Source organism: Rhinolophus ferrumequinum, chromosome 5 (genome assembly GCF_004115265.2).
Source record: "Rhinolophus ferrumequinum isolate MPI-CBG mRhiFer1 chromosome 5, mRhiFer1_v1.p, whole genome shotgun sequence".
NCBI classification, from domain to species: Eukaryota; Metazoa; Chordata; class Mammalia; order Chiroptera; family Rhinolophidae; genus Rhinolophus; species Rhinolophus ferrumequinum.
The window spans coordinates 36,459,997-36,482,414 of record NC_046288.1 but is presented as its reverse complement, the minus strand read 5'-3'; the positions used below and the strand labels follow the sequence as shown (position 1 = coordinate 36,482,414).

The following is a 22,418-nucleotide window of genomic DNA, read 5'->3' as shown; positions in this document are numbered from 1 at the left end:
CAGGCAGAAGAGGTCAAGATTATAGGCTCTGGAGTTAGATGGGCTCCACAACTTATTAGCTCTGTGAACTTCATCAAGTTGTTTAACTCATTGAGCTTGTTTCCTGAGGTGCCATTTAACAACTCAGGTGGACAGAATAGATAAGAAATTGCACATGTGCCTTTAACACATGGCACAGACCACACACACATAATGCCTTCTGCCAGAAGGTGCTTACTCCTCACTCCTTGCTCTTACTCATTTTAAATTTAAATGCCGTTTTTTTCAGAGGAGTCATCCCTGGGCCTCCATGGCAGACTCTGGATTGCCTACCCAGCATCCATTGCTATCTTCCCTTTCTGTTTCGTGTCAGCTCCTCAATCCTGAAGAGTTCAGGAGCAAATGCTGAAGAATTTAAGCCAGTTGCAATAATCCCTGCTTCATTCTGAGCATTTAGGTGTGGGCATGTGATTCAGTTTGGACTAATGACAGGTAAGAAGACATCTACTGGAAACTTCTGAGAAAGATTTCCTCACTCTTGAGAAGGGACACACTCTGCTACCATGAGGCATTGTCAGGATTGTCTGTGCCAACAGGGACTGCTGCTGGGAGCCATCCTGGGACCATGGGCAGGGTAGTCCCAGGTACAAAGCTGGTGGGCAGGAGACGGCAGGGGGAATAACGGGGAACAGCCCGGGTGGGGCCTTCCCTGACATCACTGAGTTTCTGAATTCACCTGCTAGAGCCTTTCGACCTTGGAACTTCTAGCCATATGAAACAATAAATATCCTTATCATTTAAGACATTTTAAATTGAGTTAATGATTAATTTCAGCCTCCTACATCTAAATTATAACCCCACTTTTGCTCTCATATGTTTCTTTATAGCATTTACCATGTATATACTAGTTACTTTTGTGTTTGTTTAATATCTGTTTCCCCCCACTGAATTGTAGATTCTAAATTGCTAAAGATCACATGTTAATTTTGTTCACCATTGAATTTGCAGATTTTAGCACCAGGCCTGAGGTGTAGGATCTATTCAGGCATATTTGATGAAAGAATGAATAAAGGGCTCAAAAATGGTCACTTTTCTCCTCCTTCTCCTCTTCCTCCTCTTTCTCCTCAACCTCCTCCCCGATCTCTACAATTCAGCATAGTATTACTGACAGAGCACAGGTCACTGGGAAGGAAGCTGTGTTCCCTCCTCCAACTCCGACGAGGTGGGTGGCCCTGGGCAGCAGCCTTCACTACACCAATGGCTTCCAAGTTCTTACCTTGAGGAACAATAAGAAAATACAATTACATGGTTGACCCAGGACACACATATTTAACTGAAATGAGAGATTTATAGAGCATACTTTTACTATGTGTGATGTACTCTGATATTTTTATTCTATTTCATTCAAAAAAAAATGCAAGCTTTGACCCAATACATCAATTTTTGGACCCATTACTTAGCAACCCACAGTTTAAAAAACAAAAAGAACTGGACTAAATGAAATGTATGGACTTTGAAACTCTTTGTTTTTCTTTTCTTTGCTGTTAAACTCTCTATATGAATAGCCAGTGCATTGACTTAAAAGGCCATTAATACAGTGACTTAACAATGACTTCCTAATTTTCCCTTTTCCAGTGGAATTCTTCCCCATCTCCATCTCCTCTAGTCGTTGTTTTGAAGGCCTGCATAAAATGTCCATGAAAAAGTACTTTGTATTTTTTCTTATTTTCCCCCCAATTACCACGACAACACACAGGACTGCATTCTCCCTCCTCTGAAATGTAATGGCCCCATTGGACATAGTATTTACACGGGCCTCATTTCTATATGTTTATGTGTGTACTAGTGCAGACCAGTGTTACATGAACTGCCACCACGTGGCTTAAAACCCAAGAGAGTTGGGTTCTAACCTTCTCTAGAAGCACAGTGAAGAATAGACCTTCACTGTACTTGCCATTCCTCAACACTAAACTGCCCTTGTCCTCGCGGATTTGCCAGTGAAATTCCTCTGGGGGCAGGAGGGAAGGGGGAAAGCCACACGAAGATCTTACAACTCGGAGCACAGCAAATAATGTGGTGGGACATACATATATTTAGAAAACCATAGTGCAAACCTCAGGAAAAAAACATGTAATCAAAAGGCGACGGGGAGAGCTTGGGTGATCGAGAAAGTTCCCTGCCAAAAGACTTTCAGATTCCGAAGGAAGGTATAATCTCTGTACCTTGCAACTCAGTTCAAACCACTGCCCCCAGCATCACGTGCATTGGCGGCAAACTGGATGCAAGTTACAGCTTCGGAGTCTAGGAAGAGGGCATCGCCAAGCTGCTCTGGGGTCACGTGTCTTCCAGAAGGGCACTGGTGTGACAGAAGACAGCACGTCCAGGATACGTGCTCCAGTTTGCGCTCTGGGAAGGAAAGCGAGGTGGAAGAGAGCCTGCAGGGAAAATAGACTGGAGGGGTGGGGAAAAGGGAGGGGACGGAAGAGAGGAACGCCTCCCTGAACTTTCCTCTCCCCTCGTCTCACACACTTGAAATAGAAATAATAACAACATGGAAAAAAAATGCTTACAACCACGATGTTATCTCCCTACTTAAGTTGCTGCACTCTGGAAGGTGTACGGTATAAAGTGCACACTGCGGTTGTCGCCGCCGGCTGGTCTCGGCAGTAAAGGTGCGCGCGCCGGTGACCCCACTTTTAGTGAGGACGGTTCCCTGCTCTTCCACACCATTGCCCCGGCTGACCCCCGCCCCCCCTCCTTCTCCTCCTCTCCTCCCTGCTTCCCTCCCTCCCTCCCTGCGTGTCTCCTCTGCACCGGCCCCCGCGGTGGAGCTGGGCGGCAGCACCGACGCCGCAGCTTCTGCCCGCAGCGCGCTCGCCTGCACCCGCAGCTCCTAGGAGCCCGAGCCGCGGCGCCCGCAGCCCCGGGTCGGCGGCTCACCGCCCAGGAAGGCTGAGCTGACCTGCGCTGCAGGCGGCTGGCGAGGGCGGCGTGGGAGAGTACGCGGAGACGCAGGGGCGGCCGCGCCGGGGTGACAAGCTGCGCACCTGGAAAGTTACCCGGCTGTCTGGTGAGGTTCCAGGGTGGGGGGCTTGGGCGCAGGGGGTGCGCTGGGAGGGATGAGGTCGGGGTGCGCGCCTGTGCATGCTGTGCGCGCGTTGCACGTTGTGCTCCTCCGTTCCACACCCAGCTGGTCTTGTGCGTGTGCTGTTTGCTGTGGACTTGTGCACACATTGCGTTCGCTCGGTGTGACAGCGTTTCGCGAGCTCCCGGAGCCAGAGGAAAGCTGCTTGATTTTAAACAGCTCGGCTAGTGGTGGGAGTGCGGGAGAGTGGGGGGTGCGGGGGAGCGGGGGTGGGGAGCTCATCTCCAGTGGGGATTCCTCAGGGTTCTCACGCCTTTAGCCTGGAGCAGCCCTGGCTGGGGGCTTGGCGCTGCTGTCAGGGCGTGCGCGCCCGGCTCCGCTTCGCCAGGCTTCGGGGAGCTGCTAGGAGACCAATACACTGGCAAGGACTTTAGGAGTCCTTGTAAAGTTGTGTGGGTGTACTGAGGCACTCTCTGCACCGTAAGGCGCTTTCACGTCTTTTGCTCTGTATTTCCCGGTGATGAAGAAACAAGAGCAAACAAAAACAATACCTCAGCCACTTCGGGGATGAGAGAAAAATCAATGGGTTCCAGTTTGGGAAGAACTCGAGTGCAAATCCAAAGCAGTTGAGACCAGGGTTTAGAATAGAAAGAAACAACGCAGGCAGCATTAACAGGTAGAAAGGTCTGACAAACTCCTTGGTTTCCTTACCTTCATTTTGTTCTCAAAGTTCCCAGGGATTTTTTTTTTTTCTCATAAAGGAAGAGAGAAACCATACACCTGCCCCGCCCCAGTTCATTAGAAATTACTGTCTCTTTTCTTTGCAAGCGTCTATTTAATGCCTCGCTAAGGTTATCATCCCACTTACATACAATGTCTGCTGCCAGTACTCCTGTTTACTTTTGCACAGGAGGAGCTACTATGGTGGAGAATTCTCTTTGGAGAACTGAAGGCTATTCTCCTCATTGGAACATTGTGCACCTAAGAATAAAGGACATAAAAAGATGATGCACAGAGATTTTTCTCTTTTATGTGAAATACTTCACGCCTCTGAAATTCTTACACGTGAGGCTAATTTGTCTCACAATGAAGGCATTTACTGCCTGGATTTTGCCCAAGTCTGTTGATCCCATATTGTCTTGCTTCCTCTAGACTATTCTCCCCTATCAATTATCCCCTCTTTTCCCATGTTTTTATTTTCTCTGTCTTCATTGGTTCATTATTCTGAGTTTACCAATAACCGTCAGGTTCCCACTATTCTAAAAATCCATTTCATGAACCCTGATACCATCCTGAGCTCCCTACTCCCAGCACCTTCTCTTTCCATGGTCCTTTGTAATCAAATGTCTATCCTGACTTTTGCACGAAAGGCAAAAATCAGTGCTTTCCCCTCCGATCCCGTTTGCTTTGATCTGTCTGTGGAATGTGAACTGCAACCCGCTTCATTCTGGAAAATCCTACCTTCGTGGCCTCTGTGATACTTCTCCTAGATCTCTTATTTGTACACTTCTTTCACCGTATTTGTTATTTGCTTCTCCTCATATTCACCTATAAATAATATCCACAGGTATTTATTATCTAAATGTCCATACATGACAATGGAGACATTCCTTTCTTTTGTCGCGTAGAGATCTCATCTGGGACTTCAATTCTTACCTCTGTGAAGAGGTCTCTTGCCTTGACCTTTCTTCTTTGCTACTGTCTGCTAGACATTTCCAGCTTGATGACCCACAGGCACCACACACTACTCAACATGCCACCTCCTGATCATCTCCAGAAAGTGCGCCCTTCCCCCTGACTTTGGTCAGCGTCACGGTCACTGAGCTCATAGTACTATCTTCTTCCAAGCCTTCCTAGATCAAAACATGGGAAACGCTTTTGACTCTCCTCTTGTTTACACCCATGTAATTACCACATTTAGAGATTCTGCCGCTGCAGTATTCCTCCCGCCATCCTTGTCTTTTATTATGAATCCCTCCATATCCTCTCTCACTTTTATCAAAGCAATAGCTTCTTCTTACCCTACCTCTAGTTTTTCTTTCAGACTTCATATAGGCCTAGATACTGTTCCTCTCCTAATTGCCAATCTCCTGGCACCTTCATCCACTTCCTGAGCTTCTATTTCCATGTCAGTGATCACTAAATATCTTCAGTTCCCCTCTTCTAATTTCCTGATCCCTCATTTCTCACTGCCTACTGAACACCTCTACTCTGAAGTTTCCCTGGGTCCCTCAAACTGAGCGTGTTCAAAATTAAACTCACTGTCTTATCCCTCAAATCTGCTCCTCAGTTTGCTTAATGACATCACCTGTTACCCAGGGGCCACAATGGAACCTTCAAAATCTTTATTTCTCCTTTTTACCACTCAAATTCTATAAGCTACAATCTCCTGACCTACAGCTATAAAATCACATTTCTGTGTTTTTAACTGTTTATCTGATATGGTATCAACCAAAACTAGTTGGATGGAATGCCACCAAATCTGGCAGTGAAAATATAAGTTATGTGGTGTTTATAAAATTTACTGTGACCATTCTGCTGTGGGGAGGGGCACTTCAAAGAGATACTCAACCTCTGGAATAGCTGAAACTGGTACAATAAGAAGCTTGCATGACTGACAAGAGAAGATTACTTTTTCAATTAAGATGATGTGGACTGAGAAACCAAGCAGTAGATTCAAAACTAAGCCTCAGGTCAACAGTCACAAGAGCAGATGGACAGATGCTTTCAATTGTGGCATTCATATGGAATTGCGCTGTTTCTCACATGGACTTCTCTGTGTGGTTTACCTCTGGGAGGAGAAGCAGTGATTTATATATTCAATGATGGTTAATTGTTTTCTAAAATGACTTGGGTGAAACAAAGTTAAGGTTAACACCAAATGCATAAGTTTCATGTATGCCTAGAAGACTATAAAGGCCTATATCATTCACTCCTCTAGTTTTAGGCTAAACTGCCCCATATCATGAAAAAGAATCTATTCTACTTTTCATGATTTGTTGAAGGGAAAGAAATTGCAGTTACCTATAGCCATAACTTTTACCTAATCCCCTATGATAATGTTTTTCTCTTCTGGTTACTGGAGATGATACATTTTTTCTTGAGTTCGAGAAGTTCAACACATTTGACTAAGGTTGGGACTCCGGTATTAATCCTGTTCTCATTACCTCTTAGTTGACTTGGTGCAATAGCCTTTTACTTAGTTTTTCTTCCTCTAAACTCTTTTCATTCCATTCCATATTTATTGCCAAGAAAATTATTTTTCTAGAGGACAAATATGACCATACAACTTGAAAGAAACTTGACCTACACTAAAATCCAGATACCATAACATAGCATATGAAGTTTTTCAGTATCTTACTCCAGTATCTTACTTTTTCAGGCTCGTTTCTCATCACTCGGCTTTACCCATCATGCATTTCAGCCTGTTCCCTGGATGTGCTATCAACTCTCTTGCATTCATTCCTTAGTATATCTCTTTAATTAATAGGCTTTATTTTTTAGAGCAGTTTTATGTTTACAGAAAAATTAGGTAAAAAGTACAGAGTTTCCATATACTCCCCTTACCTCAGCCCTTTCCCGTATTCTTAACATCCTGCATCAGTGTGGTACATTTGTTACAATTGAACCAATACTGATACATTATTCTTAACTAAAGTACATAGTTTACAGTAGGGTTCATTCTTTGTGTTGCACATTCCATGGGTTTAGACAAATGTATAATGACATGTATCCATCATTATAGTGTTACACAGAATAGTTTCATTGCCCTAAAATTGCCCTATGTTCCACCTATTCGTTCTTTACTCCCTCTCTGCAAGTCCCTCACAACCACTGATTTTTTTTTTTTTAACTGTCACCAAGTTTTGGTATCTCCAGAATGTTATATAGATGGAATCATACAGAATGTAGGTTTTTCAGATTGGCTTCTTTCGCTTAGTAATATGCATTTAAAGTTCCTCCATGTCTTTTCATGGTTTTATAATTATTAGTTTTCATCACAGAATAATATTTCATTGTCTGGATATACCACAGTTTGTTTATCCATCCATCCATTTGAAGGACATCTTCATTGCTTCTAAGGTTTGGCACTTATGAATAAAGCTGCTATAAACATCCATGTGTAGGTTTCGGTGTGGACATGTGGTTTCATAGCAGTTGGATAAATTCCAAGGAGCATAATTGCTGGATCATATGATTATTTAGCTTTGTAAGAAACTGCCAAATTATCTTCCAAAGTGGCCGTATCATTTCACATTTCCACTAGCAATGAATGAGAATTCCTGCTGTTTATTATCCCCTCCAGCATTTAGTGGTGTCAGTGTTTTGGATTTCTGCCATTCTAATAGGTATGTAATTATATCTCGTTGTCTTAATTTGAGATTACCTGATGACATATGATGTTGACCATCTTTTCATATCTTTATTTACATGTGTGTTTCTTCTGTAGTAGGTGTCTGTTTATAGCTTTGCCCAGTTTTCAGCTTGGTTATTTGTTTTCTTATTGTTGAGTTATTTGTGTATTTTGGATACTAGTCCTTTATTAGATATGTATTTTACAAATACATTCACCTAGTCTGTGGCTGTTGTTTCATTCTGTATGTAGAGTAGACATTTTCAATTTTAATGAAGTCCAACCCATCAATTTTTCATGGATTATGCTTTTGGTATTTTATCTAAAAATATCACCAAATCCAAGATCACTTAGATTTCCCCCTATATTGTCTAATAGCAGTTTTATAGTTTTGTTTTACACTGGGTCTTTGATCCATTTTGAGTAAGTTTTGTGAAAGATGTAAAGTCTGTGTCAAGATTCATTTTATTTTCTTTACATATGGGATGTCCAGTTGTTCCAATACAGTTTGCTAAAGGGACTATACTTTCTCCATTGAATTTCCTTTACTCCTTTTTCAAAGGTCAGTTGACTGTATTTGTGTGGGTCTATTCTAAACCGTTGATCCATTTGTCTGTTCTTTTACCAATACCACACTGTCTTGATTATTATAGCTTTGTAGCAAGTCTCGAAGTCTGGTTGTATCAGCATTCTGACTTTGTTTTCCTATAATATTGTGTTGGTCTAGTACATATTTTTTGATCAATATGTTTTTCTACTAAGACGAGTTATTTTATTGGGTAATGTTACAGTAATAATAATAGTTATATTTAATATTTATTATATATACACTATTTGTCAAGCACTGTGCTAAATGATTATTATGGTTTATCTTATTTAACCCTCTAACAGCTCTAAATGACACGCAAGCATATTTTATCTGTTTGTTGATCTATCTATGTGTCTATCTCTCTCTTCTATTATTGACACTCGACCCCAACATCATGCCCAAGGACAAATAAGTATTAAGTGAAAATGCTTGATAGGGACTCTGGGTCTATAAACTTAGTCATCACTATTCCATCTCCCATATTTACAGATAGATGTGTATATATTTATATATTTATATACCAGACTCCAGATGGGTAGAGAAATAGATATTTTCTAGATCAGAGCCAAGATTTTGGTTTCCAACTACTTAAGGGCTGGAGGAAAAATAGACCATAAAAGCCTAATTCCTCCCACAGTTGTTGCCAGGTGTTAATCTATCTGCAAAAGCCTCCACAGTAAATTTTGCTTGTGCTTAGTCTTTTCTCCTTACCTCTTGTAGGTGACGTTTCCTAAATAGTGATTAAATTAATGTAATAATAATTGATAATTTTATATAGGTTTCCTCTCTTCTGGCTAAATGCCACCTTTTGTTCTATTCCTCTCTCCTGTTCCAGGCCATAGAACACTGCTTTCACAGTGAACCGTGTTTTTGTTGTCTTCAAAGATAATTAGGTGGGTCCTTTTGGATTAAGGAGCTCATTGCAATACCTGTAAATTGATAGAGGCTCCATGAGGGAATTACAAAGGAAGAGTCCTTGTAGCCCTGGAACGTGGGCTGAGTGATTCATAAAGGTTTCTCATCTCCATCTTTTGGTGGGCTTCCCTTAATAGGGAAGGTTTCCCAGTCTGTTTGTTTCAGAATGACCTCTTTTCTTACTCAAAGATATAATTCAGACACGGTAAAAGCCTCCTCCTCCAGGGGAATAATTTGCATCTTTAAAGACCACCCATCTGGAAGACTTCCAGTTCATTAGACTTCTGTCCTAAGCAGCAATGATCCGCCCTGCGCATATCCTCACATCAGGACTCTAAGTGCCTTGTCTAGTCACATGATGTAAGAGCTACTTGGTACTTACTACATGCCAGACATTGCTCAGGATGCCTTTCTAACAAAATCTTCCTAATAACCCTATTAGATGGATATAATTATATCCACTATCTGGATTAGAAAACCAAGGATTCTAAGTAATTCATAGCCGGGAGAGGGCACATTATTTTCCTACCCTGGATAGCTACCCTCCATTGTTCATGTGAAATTCTGATCTTTATCTCCAAGCTGATTTCTTATTGCTTTAGGTGCTGCCTTCTGATTTTAAGAATGATTCTAATAACCTATAGTTGCTAGATTGATGGAGCAATGTCCTGTGGTTCAGTTCTCCTTGTGGCTAGCAATACATATTGAAGAAATAGTTTATCTGTCTTCGGGACTATTACAGGAAACAGAGTGAAGCCAGTTGGGTTTTATGAAGCCAATAACTTGAAGCTTTGGCTTGAGGGACAACACAATTTAAATGGGTGAACTAACTAAGAAATCCGACTTAGTATTGAGCCAGTCAGTAACTTACTTGCATATCTTAAATTAGTGACTTGAACGATGAGATAGCTACTCTTGTTTCACCCCTCTTTGGAATTTTAAGTACCTTGAAAGATTTATACAGCTTCCAAACTGACTTCATAAAACCAGAGAACAGTTGATGTTTTGGGAGAGGTTAACATCTACTTAATTGTGCTTCAGGTTGGTAAAATTACTGGATTGGTACAGAATGTTTCGAATACCAAACATAGAACAAAAATGGTTCTAAGCCTTTTCATATTTAGTATGTTAGAACTGTTTTCTGTGTCAAATTTGACTGCAAATTTGGAGCTATGCCCCTGATACAGGACGTGACAGGTGCTATAACAATTAATAGTACATATTAGTAAACAATTGTTCGATGAATAAAGAATGACTTGTTAGTTTAATATTAGATTCTAAAGTTTTGTCCTCACTTTTGTTCTTTGTAAGGCAATTTCTTTTCCTCTGACCACTCCGCTCTTTCCATCCTGCCTTGGTTTAAGAATGCTTGTCCTTAAACCAAAAATGTGCGTCTAGAAGATGCCTCACAGCTGCGTGTTAAAAGCTTGTGCACACATTAATTTTAGATACCTTTGGGGGCACCCTTCTCATGCCTGTCTTTCAGAATCTCAGTCAGGTTTATTCTTAGGTCCCAATCTAACATCTTCTCAATTGTTTATTTGGGATACAAAGATGACCAGGGCTGCTTCTTTGAATTCTAATCTCCTTTTTCTTAAATATTTTTATTAAAAATATAGCTAACATACACATTACATTAGTTTTAGGTGTACACCATAATTATTCAACATTTATATACCTAAAGAAGTGATCACCATGATAAGTCCAGCAACCATCTGACACCATGTCATGCTATAATAATATTACTGACTATATTCACTATGCTGTACATTACATACCTAAGACTTATTTGTTTTATACCTGGGAATTTGAACCTCTAATTCCCCTTCACCTTTATCCCCCTTTTAATATTTTTTAGTTACAGTTGACATTCTTTATTATTTTATATTACTTTCAGGTGTACAGCATAGTGGTTAGACATTTATATAATTTAAAAAGTGATCCCTCAGACTAGTCTAGTGCCCACTTAGCACGGTACATAGTTATTACCATATTATTGACTATGTTCCCTATGCTTTACTCTACATCCCCGTGATTATCTTGTAACTACCAATTTGTACTTCTTAATCCCCTCACCTTTCTCACCCTGTCCCTCAACCACCTTCCCATCTATCACCCCCAATAAATCTACTACACATCCGACACCATACATAGTTATTGCAATATTATTGACTATATTCCTTATGCTATACCCTACATCCCCATGACTACTGTGTAACAACCAATTTGTACTTCTTAATCCTCTCCCCTTTTTCACCCACCCTCAAACTCCCTCCCATCTGGCAATCATCAAATTGTTCTCTGTATTTATGAGTTTCTTTGTGTTTTGCTTGTTGTTTACTTTGTTCTTTAGATTCCACTTATAAGTGAAATCATGTTGCATCTGTCTTTCACTGTCTGACATACTCCACTCAGCACAATACCCTCCAGGTCCATTCATACCACCACAGACGGTAAGAACCCATTCCCATCCATGGTCGGGTAATAGTCCATTGTATATATATATGTACCACCTCCTCTTTATCCATTCACTATTGACTGACACCCAGGCTGCCTTCACGTCTTGGCCATTGTCAACAATGCTGCAGTGAATATACTGATGTACAGATCCTCTCAAAGTAGTGATTTGGGTTTTTTTGGATAAATACCCAAAAGTGGGATTACTGGGGCCTTCTTTATCACATGTTTTAAAGTCTAATTTTGTAAGGTCTAAGTATTGCTACCCCAGATTTTTTGTTTGTTTGTTTCCATTTTAATGGAATGTCTTGTACAGGAAGCAGAGTGAATCCAATTAGGTTTTGGATTCCAATTAGGTGAATCCGTTTACTTTCAGTTTGTGTGTATCTTTTGATCTGAAGTGAGTCTCTTATAGGCAGCATATGTAAGAGTCTTGTTTTCTTATCCATTCAGCTATTCAACCAACCTGTGTTTTGATTGGAGCATTTAACACATTTACATTGAAAGTAATTGTTGATGTTTATGTAGTTATTGCCATTTATTGTTTTTTTATTTGTTTATTTATTTATTTATTGGTCTTGAAGTCCCTCTCACATTCCTTGTAATACTGGTTTGGTGGCGATGAACTCCTTTAGCTTTTTCTTGTCTGGGAAGCTCTTTATCTATTCTTTGATTCTAAATGATAGCTTTGCTAAGTAGAGTGATCTTGGTTGTAGGTCCTTACTTTTCATCACTTTGAATGTTTCCTGCCAATCCCTTCTGGCCTGCAAAATTTCTGTTGAGAAATCAGTTGATTGTCTTATGGGAGCTCCCTTGTAGGTAACTAACTGGTTTTCTCTTGCTGCTTTTAAGAGTCTCTCTTTGCCTTTAAACTTTGGCATTTTAATTATGATGTGTCTTGGTGTGGGTTCATCTTGTTTGAGACACTTTGTGCTTCCTGGGCCTGTATGTCTATTTCCTTCACTATGTTAGGGAAGTTTTGCATCATTATTTCTTCAAATAGGTTTTCAATTCCTTGCTCTTTCTCTTCTCCTTCTAGTGTCCCTATAGTGCGAGTTGGTATTCTTGATGTTGTCCAGAGGCCCCTTAAACTCTCCTCATTTTTTTTGTTTGTTTGTTTGGTTTTTTTTGCTGTTCTGATTGGGTGTTTTCTGCTACTTTATCTTCTGAATCATTGGTTCCATCCTCTGCTTCATCTAATATGCTGTTGTTTCCCTCTAATGTATTCTTCATTTCATTTATTGTATTCTTTATTTCTGAGTGGTTCTTTTTTATGTTTTCTAACCCCATTTTTATGTTTCCTATCTCTTTGTTGAAGTTTTCCCTGAGATCATTGAACATCCTTATACCAGTGTTTGGAACTCTGTGTGTGATAGGTTGCTTGTCTCCATTTTGTTTAGTTCTTTTTCTGGAGTTCTGTTCTTTTGTTTGGGAACTGTTTATTTGTCTCCCCATTGGCTGCCTCCCTGTTTGTTTCTGTGTAGGACTGCTATGCTTCCTGGTCTTAGTAAAGTGTCCTTATGTAGTAGGTGTCCTGTGAGACCCAGTGGTGCAGTCTCCCTGGTTACCAGAGCCGGGTGCTCCAGATGTGTCCCTTATGTGTGTTGCATGTGTCCTACTATTGTAGCTGAGACTTGATTGCTGTTTGCATGTCAATAGGAGGGATTGCCCCTCCCACTGATTGGCTGTGAGAACTGGCCATGACTACAGTGGAGGAGCAGTTGTGCAGGGGCTGACTCTACAGAGCAGGGGTCTGGTACCTGAGCAGTCTGCCCTTTGGGTGTGTCATCCTTGGAGGTGGACGGTTGAGTCTCCAGCCCAGTCTGAAGTTGGCCACTGTGGCTGCCAGCCCCAGAGCCTCCTGGGAGAGAACTTGCTGCAGGCCAAGTTCAGCTGCAGTCTGTGCCCTGCTCTGGGTCAACTGTCATGAGCCACAAAGTAATCCAGAGATGGCCACCGCCTACACTATGCTTGGAGGTGCCTTAAGAGGCCAAGGTGCACTAGTGATGGGCTTAGGACTACTCAACCAAAGTTATGGGACATGCCAAAGCCAGATGCTGCTTGGTCAGTTTTGTGAACCTTTGAGAGATTTTAGGAATATCTGCAACATGAGCCAAGGCAGGCCATTTATATGGAAAAGCCACTGGAAGAGGCTTAGGTGTGCCCCCAAAATGGGTGGGGCATGGTCCCAGGGAATCATTAGGATAGGGCAGACAAAAAGTGATGTCCAGTTTGATGGAGACTCAGATATGGCATCTGCTTCTGTCTGCATGAAGAGAGTGGGCCGGGCTCAACAAAGAAACAATGGTTTCTGCAAGCTCCTTCATCCAGGACAGTGCTACCCCTCCAGCCCTCAAACTGCAGCCAGGCAACTCAGTTCCTCCCCATATGTCCCTGGAACCTTTTGAACTGATGCCCTACCGCTGGAACTCAGAGCAAGTGAGTTCCTCAGTGAGAAAGTCCCTTTAAGAGGATTGTCTGGGAGTCTAGCAATTCTTTGTCTCACTCTGCTGATTTTCATAGCCATAAGTTATGGGGACTTCTCTCCCTAGCACTGAAACCCTGGGCTGTGGAGGGGCTGGGACCCTTTGTCCTCAGGAGGGCTACCTTCACAGCCAAGATATCCCTCGCTATTTTTAATGGTCATACATGGGTGTGGACCTGTTCTGCATCTCTGCCCCTCCTAGCCATCTCCAGGTAGCTTCTTCTGTATGTCCGTAGTTGTAGGGCTTCATTTCAGCTAGACTTCAGGTGATTTTCAATAATGGTTGTTCTGTGGTTTAGTTGTAATTGATGTGGTCCTGAGAGAAGGTGAGCACAGCATTTACGTATTTTGCCATCTTGACCAGAAATCCCTCACCTCTGTAGTCTCTTTTTTGAATTCTAGTCTACTCAACCTTTGTAGATATTCTTAGTATCTTAAAAGAGTAAATGCTGCCTAATCAACAGGTTAAACATGCCACATCTTTGCAATATATTAAGGCAATAATCTGGAGGCTAATGTTTATTAATGACTACTTCAAACCTGATTTCTCTGAAGAATATCTGAGTATTGCAAGATTACTTTTAAAAGTACATTTGTTTTCTGTTTGTACCATCCATCTTAGGCAACCTGCCTTGGCTATTAGGTTGCATTTGTTTGGCACTTAGAAGCTATTTTACATCTATACCTATTTTGTAGAGGTCATGATTATTCCAGTGGGCCTAGTGAAATCAGTCTGAACATCTCATTTCTCTCTGCATTTCCAGTCTGGAGGGAGAGAGGGGCAAGAATGTGTGGCTTAATATAACTTCAAAGTTTCGTTTATCTCTTCTGGTATTAGATAATGAGAGGTAATTCAAACTTCATTTATAAGTGTTATATGCTTCTTGGGTTATAGCTGTCAAAAACTGCACATGCAAAAGTATAAAGTTTTAATAGGCAGCCTAAAAAGACTTCAACTGATCATAATTTATCAAAGTGACACTTCCCAACTTCACCCTTTCGAGATTTTTGATTTTGCTCTTATATGCTTATTATCTACACGTGATTTATTTTCTCACAAATAAATTGAATTGACTCAGTAAACCTAAATACCGAATTTAACCTCCATTTAAGCAGTAATATCAATGAAATCACAATTTTGTGGTGCCCATAATTTATATTTCTAATGAATACTAAAACAAATACATAGCTATTGAAGTAAAAAATGTTTCTAAATCAACTAAAACCATTCCTAATAATCCTGATTTGCATATCATTTCTTGAGACTCACTGGATTAGTAACCACTTTGGGGCTTACACTGAAGATATTCTTAACAGGAAAAGAATGGAGCCTTGGACCATCGGTCATCCTTGTTCGGACAACCTTGGCTTTAGAATATATAAAATAAAGGATGGGGAAGAATCCCTGTACCTCTGTCCTACCTTCTACTAGCCACAATCCAGAAGTTTTAAACAGGCAGCATTATCAGAAATGCAAAACGTAATAAGTACATACGGCAGGAGAAAGTGCTAATAAAGCAACACCAACTCTGCCTCCTCCTCCCGAGGAATGCAGATGTGTTATTTTCCAAATGTGGGGAAAGTTTCCTATTGTCATTGCACAGGGAGCTGTGAGAGTTGTGACATTTCCAAACCTCTGCTGCTGTAGCTGCTCATTTGCATTTTATCTTTGCCATGCTGACATCCAAATTGTAGCTCTGTTGTGGTGCTTTTGATAGCTGTCTGGAGAGAATGACCACAGAGAGCAGCAGGTAACACAGGATGTTTGTGCAAAAGACTCAGGTGTGATACTTGTGCCAAGAAAGGGGTAGGGAACAATGAAACCAAATGCTAACTCCTCCTCATGGAGGGATAAAAGAAATGGATCAATAGTTTTCCTTTTGGAAGTGTGGGGAAAATAGTGCTTATGAAGCAATGATGTCTGCTATGCTTTTATTTATGAAACAGATCAGAATGAGAGGAGTGGTGGGGGCTGTTGGGACATGAAACTCCACTGGGTAATTCCCAATTCTGTGCCCTCTCTCAGGTCCTTGAGCAAAATGGGAAATGGTTCTATGAAACCCAAACATTCCAAGCACCCAGATGGCCACTCCGGGAACCTCACCAATGATGCCCTGCGGAACAAGGTGACAGAGCTAGAGAGAGAGCTGAGGAGGAAGGAAGCTGAGTTCCAGGAGCAGGAGTACCATTTGAAGGAGCTGCGGGAACAGATATCGAAGCAGACTGTGGCCATCGCAGAGATCACGGAGGAGCTCCAGAACAAGTGCATCCAGCTGAATAAGCTTCAGGATGTGGTGCACATCCAGGGAGGAAGCCTGCTTCCGGCCTCTCCAGAAAAAGTGCATCTTGAGGTCCACCGGAAGACTTCGGGATTGGTCTCTCTCCACAGCAGAAGGGGTGCAAAGGCTGGGGTGTCTGCTGAGCCAACAACCCGAACTTATGACCTCAACAAACCCCCTGAATTTTCATTTGAGAAAGCAAGAATTCGAAAGGACTCCAGGTAAGAATTTCCCATCATTAAAGCCAACCCCTTCGACTACAGATGGCTTTAATATTATGAAACACTGGAGTGATATTGATTAAGCCTTCTCAATGGTGAATAGCATCTTCAACCTTTCAGATTTGGGGATAGAGGAGCTTCTGAAATGGTTATATTTTGCAAAAGGGTCTCCTGCTAAGGAGAACTTTTCTTTAAAGCAGGAATTACACTTTACCTGGACTTTGATTTGTGTTGTGTACAACTGAAGAGCTGAGTTTATGCAAGTCATTTCCATTATCTCGAAAATCCTAGGGAATGAAGAGGTAGCTTTCTGAGGAAGTCTGTTCTTTTCTCTTTCCATAGGAATGGATTTAAAAGTGTACAGAAATCACAATGAATTATGAAGACCACTTCCTAGCCCTTAGTCTGCAGGGGTCATGAAAGAGGAATAAGCTAGAGCCTCCAACCGGGGTGAATTCATTCATTCATCCCACAGTTTAAATTGAGCACTACCTTCTTCCAACCAATGTTAAATGCTAAGTATGTATCAGTGAAGATATAGACACAGAACCTTTGTCAGGGAATGGAAACAAGTAAGCATTGTATAATTATTAATTGGGATAAATGATATAAAGGAAACCAACAGTATAGTGGGTGGCGTCTGGGATTAGGGGGAGAGAAGGGCAAAGAGGCAACAGAATTGGATTATTGTGGAGGCCTGGCTGAGGAGGTGACCTTTAACTGAGACCCAAAGGAGGGAAAGGAGCATAGACTAGGTAGAAAGGGTGTTTTAGGCAGAGGTGACAATTAAAAGCTAGAATTAATTTTAAAAATAAGGATTTTTAAAAGAACATGTAAATATTTACCACAATATTACCAAATGTGTATACACATTTCCTTTCTGGCTCAAGTTTGAATTTCTTAACCAGGAAAGATTGACTAGAAACATCATGAGTTAGGGTCTCCTTTCTGCATTTACTTTTAAACGAGTAAATATTTATTTATTGAAATTAAATCTTTTGCCTTGATAATGTTTTGGCTGAGCCTGGATCTCTCTTGCAAAATGCAAGATTTGTGAAATTTTTTAAAAAAATTTAATTTATTTACCAACACAAGTAATATCAATCAAGATAAAATATCTGACATAGTGATTAATTTTGACAACAGATATAAAGGGAGGTTTAATTCATTAATTTGTTGACGGTACTTGACACTTAGTGAATGATCAATAAATATTTGTTAAGGAAACAAGTCATGCTGGATTATTAATGATAATACTCTGTGGTTGAAACACATGTGATGAATATTAGAATTCAGAAGAGAGTTTTTAAGCCAAGAGTTTTATTATTGGTTGGTTCAGAAAGGTCTTATTTATTCCCTTTGCAAAGGTAATAGTTACTTATTTTTAATGGTGCAAATTCAGAAATTATAAATGTTATAAACTTATGCTTGTTTTTCAAAAATTGCACATCATCCAGTATTCTCTGTTGATATATCAGAGATAAATACACACATAGCAATATTACATATTATGTATTATATTACCATATATCTATAATAAGCAAAATATCTTCTTTACCACAAAATATCTTTCAAATAGCAATGAGCTTGTATATCTAGAAAGAATGTGAGAGAATTTAATAGCAATTCATCTTCTTTGACCCTCTGCCTACATATTTCACCAGATTTCTCCTCTTGAGTGAGTATTATGCTCAATTATTTTGTTCCAAATCTTAAGTCCATCTTGCAGCAAAAGACCATTCTCCTGGTGTTAGGTAACTGAACAATCCAAGATAAGCAAATTCCTTTGTATTTCTTTATTAACTCTATTATAAGCAGGCAAAGAATTTCTGGGGCAGACCACCACTCTGTAGTTAATGGGACACAGGTGAGGAAAGACATGGTAGCTGTTGAAGCCACGTGGGTATAAGTCTGTGTTGATGTCATATCTCTCCTTCCCTCTAGAATAACTGATTAAGCACAGATACCTGACATCATCAATTCCGAGATTTTAATCTCCCAGTTTTTATAAAGTGCTCAATATCACAATTAATTTTCCATTTTCAAATAGTTTCAGTTTTAGAGAAAAGCCATAAGTAAATGTGGGTTGTTTTCATATATCTTTCATACAGTCTGTCAAAAAATCTATGAAAAACAATTTTTTAGAAGTTAGAACATTAAAAAAAGATGAGAGCATCATTCACTGATAAAAGGATGATGTCAGTATCCATTGGTTTGGCTACTTTTCCAAGCAGTTCCTGCTAGAGATTAGAGTGTGTAAGATATCAGTCAAAAGGGTCGCTTCGGTTATTTTTACGTTCTCATGCTTTATTTATAAACTTTTATAAAATTTCCTGGTTAAATTTTTGACTGAATTTTTTCCTACTACTCTGTGTCAACTATGTTTTGGATAAAGTCCTCCTCCCCACTGGATCAGGAAGCCAGAAGGCTTTTCAGGTTTTTTTTTGTTGTTGTTGTCAAAAAGGCTGTCTCTGATGACTGTTTCACTGCGAGCATGAAAATGAGGGGAGACTTTCCACCCTCCTGCAATCAACAACATTAGAGAGACATGAAGTACAGACAGAAACCAGAGAATAACTCTTGGGGCAATGATAGATTCGAAATTTGAGGATTCAGACTCAGTAGTGCGCCAGAAACTCTACCACCCATGCCACAGCAGTCTGTGAGTTTGGGGAGGCCCCCATGCTCAAATATACTGTAGATGGCAGGTGACCCTCAAGTGCCAGGCAGCCTGCTCATGCCCGCTTTGCTGTCCTGCACCCACCAAGTACACTTGTAGGGCCTGAAGGAGAAGCTCAAACTATACATATACTTATAGGGAGGAATTTGTATGCTCTACTGGCACTGGGGAACTCTTGAAATTTGTCTCTTGCAAGATTCAAGGGTTGACTTTCTAAGATCAGGTTCTGTAGTAACTCAGTGCTGCCCTACAGAACTTACTGCAAGGATGGAAATGTTCTGTAATCTGTGTTGTCCAATGTGGAAACCAATAGCAAAATGTGGCTATTGAGCACTGAAAAGGGGACTACGGTCCCTGAGGAATTGAATTTTTCATTTTAATTAATTTTAAAATTAAATAGCCTCCTGTGTCTAACGGCTACTGTATTGGATATTGAAGTTCTACGTCATGTGTTTTTGACGGTAACCACTAACCACTGAGATAGGAATTATGACCTAGTGAAGTTTGGGACAACTTTATAGACAAAATGAGACCTGTGTTTGGTTTTAGGAAAAAGCCTTGGAAAATGAGACTGTGCCTGTCGGATTGAGGAGGGCACAAAGTGGAATCATTCCAGGGTGCTTTAAACCTCCTGCAGTATATGACAGCATTCTGTAGTGACTTGGCTTTGTGCCCACTGACCATGTTAGATGCTCAGAAGCATACAACTCTGTGGACACGTGGCCCGTTTCTATTATAGGTACTCAGCCTCACTGAAGTATCATAAATTATGATGAATCAGAGCACAGCAGTATATCAAATACTCCCATTTACATTTATTATGGTGAACACCAGAAGACTTTAGGACTAGGAGAACCTGAGAGATTGTTTCATGCTACCCTACTTACTGGAGAAGTGAAGAAACAGGTGTAGGGGAGTTGCAGAACATGCCATGGTAAATGGCAGACTTAAGATTAGAAACTGAGATTCTTGACTTTGAAACCAGTTCTTCCCCTCTACAATCCTAGTGTTCCTAGACCTTGCCACAGTGATCAAAGGCCTCAAGTCAGGCCAGTGTGGGCACTAGTCAGCTTTATTTTGACGTGCCTCTTGATTCGTAGAAAGAACAGTGGGGCTTCCTGGCTTCTCCAAAGCAGAGCTGAGAAGAGTTTACTCATTGCATCGATGTTTACCAAATGCTGGGTCCCCAAAGCTCAGGCCTATGTGAAAAGGACACAGAGGATGGGTTTGATCCAGCTGATGGCACAGACTGTGAAATAGCGTAGGGCCACAAATGGGTTCCCAAATGAGCACAGTGCTTCTCAAGGCTGAGAACCGATTGCCAGTTCAAAGGATTGTGGCAAAGGAGGGAGAGAAAGAGCTCAGATAGCATTTCTGTTCATGTCTGACTCTGCCTTGAGCTCCAAGACAACCATGCATCCAGAAGTCAGACCTTTTACTGAAATTAAATTTTCTGTTTATGTAGACATGGTTTAGCAAACTTCAGCACCGGCAGAGCAAAATTACAAGCTTATGTTTAATGTCTGGTGGAACACAGGCAAATTAATCAGAGACATCTGGCAAGTCCCTGGTCTGCTTTCACTAAGAATGCTTGAACTATCATTTGAAACTATTGTTCTTCTGTGAGAAGGAAAGATAAAACAAAGACTTGCCATCTGACTTCAGAGGTTGACTTAGTTTTCAGAAGGGCCATTAGTTTCATCTGTCATTTCCACCCCAGGAGCAGAATAGGTAAAAGTGGAAAACGCTTGTGAGTCATCTATTTAAATAAGACTTGGAAGAGGAGGAAGAGTATGTTGTTATTTTTTGTGCTTCCTTTCTAAAGCAATGCTGAGCATTTGAATATACATTGTGGAAATGTGTCTCCTTTATTGAACAGGAGGGTTTCTATGGAATAATAATAGTAATAATAACAATAACATTTATATATCACTGATTCTGTGCCAAGCATCACTCTGAATGCTTGGATCAAATATTGGATCATTTCATCCTCACAACTAATCTGTAAAATAGATATTATCACCTCCATTTTATATATGAGAAACTGAAGCATGCAGAATTAAATAACTTGCCTAAGTTATACTTTTATATTTTGATAGTTTTAATATTAGAATTGGGATTGAAAGCCATAAAATTTGCTGTCTAAAGTCTATTCTAACAACTGCTACTTTTCCACTTTTCCAAGATGAAAATTAGAGGACTCTTCACATTTTAGCTGGGGAGCCTTGGAAAAAAATTAAATGTATAATTAGAAATAGATATTTTCTAATACTTTCTTTGTATGATCACACACAACTCCCTTCTGTTGTTATTTCTTCCTGAAAATTATGCTTCCAGAAAATGCTGCCCTGGTCTCAGTTTGCAGTAGAGGAAAATTTTGCTGGGGATGGGAGGGAAATAAATCTTTCCCCCCACCATGAAATACTGACTTAGATGTGACTGTCTGAGAGGTTCTACATCTAGATTTTACTACAGATAATTAAAGATTTTTAAGAGTGTATGTATGAGTATGTACTCTAAATTATCAGTTGCATAGTTTAAAAAATTCATACATATGCTTATACATACTATTGCTTTAACCTGGGTCTTCAGAAAAGTGAAAAATAAGATACATAAGGGAAGGAAGAAAAATTCAATTGTGTGGTGACCTGATAGCCAGAAACTGTGGGAGAATGCAACTGGGGGATGTGTCTGGTGAAAGTTGTCAGAGTGTTTGAAAACACAAGGTTATGTTTTATCGCAATAATGTGCATGTAGACATCAAGACCAGAACTAGTGACTCAAGGCTGGGGAAGAAAACCAAGTTATCAGTTACCTGCTGCATGTCTGTTCTTTTCCGTACATTATCTCATGGAGGCTGGAGACTTCTGTAATAAGAAGGGCGTTGCTGTTCCAATGTACCAAAGGTGAAATGAAAGCTCAGTTAGTCGACAACTTGCTCTAGGGCATGCTGTTGGTAGTAGTTTCTCGAACCAGGTTTCCAGTCTGAGTGGGCCTGATATCAAAAGTGTGTTCTCCACCAGGGCATACACAACTCTTACAGGTGGTGCAGCTTGCATTGTGAATGACTCCCCTTGGAGTGGGAGGTGGGAGGGAAATGGGGTGGGCAGTGCCTTTCAACTTCAGAAAAAGGAAGCAGGAAGGAGGTGGAGAAGTTGAAGAACAACCTGCCTGGAATTAAGTGGCAGCTGCCCTGACATCTTGGTGGACTTAAATAGGTTTCTACAGACTTTCTGAGTCCTAGCCCCCTTCCCCTCTCATTCCTGTCCCTGCTTTTTCTTCTTTTTCTCTGGGGGAACCAAAACCCCTGGGCTCCCCTCACTCTGCACCCCTACCTGGGCCCTCTCTCAACCTCTCAAATTATCTTCCGCTTG

General features: G+C 40.7%; 1 protein-coding gene across 3 annotated transcripts in view; it reads left to right on the top strand.

Moving 5' to 3' along the window:
• Positions 1-2,535: 2,535 nt before the first annotated feature.
• The window catches only part of PRKG2 (protein kinase cGMP-dependent 2), a 97,464-nt gene continuing 77,581 nt past the window's right edge, over positions 2,536-22,418 (top strand). Inside the window, exons 1-2 of one of the 3 annotated variants that reach the window (XM_033105262.1) lie at positions 2,536-2,651; positions 15,891-16,364. In XM_033105262.1, the coding sequence (XP_032961153.1) occupies positions 15,904-16,364 (461 nt within the window). In that variant the 5' untranslated portion in view covers positions 2,536-2,651; positions 15,891-15,903. Of the gene's footprint in view, positions 2,652-2,775; positions 3,055-15,890; positions 16,365-22,418 lie in introns of those variants that run through there. The other 2 variants (XM_033105263.1, XM_033105261.1) reach the window with 2 other exon arrangements.